A 1,976-nucleotide genomic window follows, 5' to 3' on the forward strand; every position below is an offset into this window, starting at 1 on the left:
TTAAGAGATCTTCCTGTAACTCACTAGCTGTCTGCATACTCTCCTCATTGCCACCTTCATTTCTTGATTCCTGAATGTATAGATGACTGGATTCAGGAAAGGAGTGAGAACAGCATCAAAGATGGCCAGAAACTTATCCAGGTCTATGGAGAGAGTTGGCCATGTATAAAAAAAAATCAAAGGACCAAAGAACAAGAATACCACAGTGACGTGAGCTGACAGTGTGGACAGAGCCTTGGATGAACCAGCTGAAGAGTGTTTCTGAACAGTGAGAATGATGATGATATAGGAAATGATCAGTATGAAGAAGGAGCCAACAGAGATGAATCCACTATTGGCTGTGACCATGAACTCTAGTCGGTAGGTGTCTGTGCAGGCAAGTTTGATGAACCGAGGAAGGTCACAGTAAAAGCTGTCCAATACATTAGGACCACAGAAGGGTAAGTTTACCACAAAAGCCAGTTGAACCACAGAGTGGATAAGGCCAGTCATCCAGGCAGCCACTAAGAAGAAGATGCACATTCTTGGGCTCATGATGGTCAGATAGTGGAGAGGCTTACATATGGCAACATATCTGTCAAAGGCCATGGCAATGAGCAGCACCATCTCCACACCACCAATGACATGGATAAAGAAGATTTGAGCGATGCAGCCACCAAAGGAGATGACTTTACGCTTTCTGAAGAGGTCATAAATCATCTTGGGAGAAGTGGCTGAAGAAACTCCTAGGTCAATGAAGGAGAGGTTGGCCAACAGAAAGTACATGGGGGAGTGCAAGTGAGGGTCAGAAGTCACAGTGAGCATGATGAGGGAGTTTCCCATCATGCTTGCCACATAAAACGTGGAGGAGAACACAAAGAGGAGAAGTTGGATCTCCCAGGAGTTGGTGAATCCCAGGAACACAAACTCGGACACCACGGAGTGATTCATTCCATCCATTGGCTTTGTTGGCACTCCTACCTGAAGAAGGACATAGGAGAAAATGTAAATTATGATAATTATGTTAATAGATTGGGAGAGAAGTCAAAATTATGAAGGCCTGTTTCTACTATAGCATTAGAACCAACCTGATATGCTCATGGCCTCTCAACTGTGATTACCCAGAAAAATGGTGGCTGTCACGTGGAGCTGCTTTCTACCACCAGGTTGTCTCTGCATTTGATACCCTCTGCTTCCTCTTGGGGTTGATGCCGTGATTACTCATGAGTTATAACATAGTCAACATGAGCCAAACCTTTTGATTTTTGGTTCAAAACTGATACGATCTGGCCCCAGTCACGCAGAACTAATCACTATTTCAATCCCTTCCAAGTCCATAAGCCTTTATCTGGAAGCCGGACCCTTCTTCTCTTCCATCCCAGTGCCCACCTCTGGGAATATATTCATCTTTAAAATTACTTAAATGTTTACAATGTCTATAAAGTCTTGCTTTATTATTACTAGTATAGCCACAAAGTTTTCTCTGCATTTAATACTCTGCTTCCTCCCAGGGTAGATACTATGATCCTTGTCCTGAGTTACAAGATTGGTCAACTTGGGTAATAAGAATTCAACACCAAATTCTTTTGATTTTTGGTTCAATCACACAAAACTCCTCACCACTTCTAAACTATTTCATTCACTTCCAAAATTACAAGGCTTATTCTGACAAATAGACCCTCCGTCCTAACTCCCCACCTCTGGAACATATTTATCTTCAAGGCTTATTAAATTTTAAGTCTTGCTTTATATCACTAGCATTTATTTTACTATGTCTTGTGTTTTAGTAACCCAAGTACAGTTCTAACTTACGAAAAGACTGTAAGCTCCTTGAAAGCAGATATTGTGACTTATTCATATTTAGATTCCCTGAAGTAATGAAGAAGTGGTCCACACAGAGGTGCAGGTCCATAAACTGTCTGAGTTTGCATCATGGTATGCACAGAAATTAAGAGTGCTGGGCACCTGGGTGGCTCAGTCATTAAGCGTATGCCTTC

At 42.1% G+C, this 1,976-nt stretch overlaps 1 protein-coding gene across 1 annotated transcript; it reads right to left on the reverse strand.

Annotated features, from left to right (window-relative positions):
- Nucleotides 1-939, reverse strand: LOC112833329 (olfactory receptor 4F3/4F16/4F29-like). Its single transcript, XM_025884426.1, has one exon. It carries the CDS (start codon nt 937-939, stop codon nt 1-3), a length of 939 nt encoding a protein of 312 aa, XP_025740211.1.
- Nucleotides 940-1,976: the final 1,037 nt, after the last annotated feature.

The sequence above is a fragment of the Callorhinus ursinus genome, unplaced genomic scaffold (genome assembly GCF_003265705.2).
Source record: "Callorhinus ursinus isolate GAN/ISIS: 27379988/994484 unplaced genomic scaffold, GSC_fseal_2.0 scaffold25, whole genome shotgun sequence".
NCBI classification, from domain to species: domain Eukaryota; kingdom Metazoa; phylum Chordata; class Mammalia; order Carnivora; family Otariidae; genus Callorhinus; species Callorhinus ursinus.